This window comes from Mandrillus leucophaeus, unplaced genomic scaffold, assembly GCF_000951045.1.
Source record: "Mandrillus leucophaeus isolate KB7577 unplaced genomic scaffold, Mleu.le_1.0 Scaffold4, whole genome shotgun sequence".
NCBI classification, from domain to species: domain Eukaryota; kingdom Metazoa; phylum Chordata; class Mammalia; order Primates; family Cercopithecidae; genus Mandrillus; species Mandrillus leucophaeus.
In genome coordinates, this window is record NW_012104253.1 from 3729780 (window position 1) to 3731751 (window position 1972).

Below are 1972 nucleotides of genomic sequence, written 5' to 3' on the forward strand. Positions count from 1 at the left end.
GGAGATGAGGTGGAGAGGGGAGATGAGATGGGGTAAGGGAGATGAGATGGAGAGGGGAGGTGAGATGGGGTAGGGGAGATGTGATGGGGAGGGGAGGGGAGGGGAAAGGAGAAAGAGAGGAAGGGAGTCAGATGGCAGAGGTGTGAATCCCAGCTCTGCCACTCCCTGGCTGTCTTCACTGTAAACCCCGGACAGGGCCCACTGGGGGCCATGGCTGCAGTGGGTGTTGACAGTGCCTGTTGCACAGGAGCGTTCAGTAAGGAAAGTTCCTTCCACTGACTTCTCTCTCCTTCTCACCCTGCTTGTCAAGAGCCCCCTCAGGATTTAGCCAGCATGAATCCATCTTGCCCAAGTGCCTTTTCAGTGTGGGCATCAAAGCAGAACTCGCTTGAAGACTTTCCTTATGAGCTGGAATCATTTCTCACAGCCTTTCAACGATAATGAATTGACAGGAATTCTAACCTGATTCCAACCAAAGGACACAGTGATAAAGTTAAATCTATTTCAGCACAAATTGCATGTCAGAAGTAGATTAAAAAGCCACCTCTTTATCCAGCCCCATGGCTTGGGGCTCAGACAACCTTGGGGCTCTGTCCTCTGTGTTGGCTGGCAGAGGCCCACCCTCTGTGGGGAGTCGCAGTTCCAATGGGCAAGCAGTCTGGAAGCCCTCTCACTGAGCACAAGCCCACCCTGAGGCCCCTCTCCCTCTGCCACACAACCGTATACAGCTTGTGGCTGCATGCCCACCAGAGAATCTTCCCCAGGGAGAGAGCTACCAGCTCACCTCAGGGTGGTGATACAAGAAACGCACCTGTTTCAAGGTCTGTTAGGTGCAGGGCGAAGTCAAAGCCACCGCTGAGGATGCGCCGGCCACAGGGAGCCCAGCGGGCGGCCCGCACTGCCTCTGTGTGCAGGGAGTATGTCTGCAGGCAGTGCCCGGAGTCCACGGCGTTCCATACCTGCAGGCAAACACAGACGGCACCAGGCGTCACAACAAGGGCCTGATCTACAGGACTCAGCTCCACCCCTCTGTAGAAAGAAAAAGGTCTCGGTGGAATTAGATTCCCATTATTTTACCATCAAATCTATATCTAGATGTTAAACTTTTCATTGCAGAAATGTAAAGGCTTGGGATTGGTAAGTTGGGAGGATCATTTCCCCAAATTTTTTCTGGGGTTAAGAAAACAGCATTCTGGACGGGTACGGCAGCTCACACCTGTAGTCCCAGCACTTTGAGAGGCAAAGGTGGGCAGACTGCTTGAGCTCAAGAGTTCGAGACCAGCCCAGGCAACATGGTGAAACCCTGTCTCTACAAAAAATTAGTTGGGCGTAGTGGCACATGCCTATAGTCCCAACTACTCAGGAGGCTGAGGCAGGAGAACTGCTTGAGCCCAGGAGGCAGAGGTTGCAGTGAACCATGATTGCACCACTGCACTCCAACCTGGGTGACACAGTGAGACTCTCTCAAAAGGAAAGAAAAAAAGAAAATAGCATTCTTGTGTCTGTCGGTCACCTACCCAGCCCTTCCCACCTGCTTCATCCCTGCGGCCAGGAGGGAGTCCTGGGCCCTCAGCATTCACAGCCCTATCCCAGTTTCACCTGCGTCCCTGGCATCTTATCCTGGGCTCCCCTGCATCCCCAGCATCTTATCCCAGGCTCACCTGCATCCCTGGCATCTTATCAGGCTCACCTGCATCCCTGGCATCTGTCCTGCCACGGACACTGCCCAAGGCCAGGCTATTTTCATGGTTCTGCTGTAAGACTGAGATCCAAAAAGGAACCTGCCACACTCGTATTTACAACCAGTCAAAGTACAAATATCTGCCATAGGGGCAGCTGTCCTTTTGTTGGGGGAGAGAAGGTGCTGTCTCTCCTTCCCACCCTGGCCTTCCATGAGGATATGAGGTTATGAGGCTCGTGGGAGAAAACCCTGTTACACTCAATGACTTCTGAAAAATTACCTAAGATATCA

The 1972-nt window shown here is 52.8% G+C and overlaps 1 protein-coding gene across 3 annotated transcripts in view; it reads right to left on the reverse strand.

Moving 5' to 3' along the window:
• WDR25 (WD repeat domain 25) overlaps nucleotides 1–1972 on the reverse strand; it is a 166882-nt gene that overhangs the window by 57924 nt on the left and 106986 nt on the right. For all 3 annotated transcript variants that reach the window (XM_011991635.1, XM_011991636.1, XM_011991637.1), the window contains one exon: nucleotides 812–959. In XM_011991635.1, the coding sequence (XP_011847025.1) occupies nucleotides 812–959 (148 nt within the window). The remainder of the gene's footprint in view (nucleotides 1–811; nucleotides 960–1972) is intronic.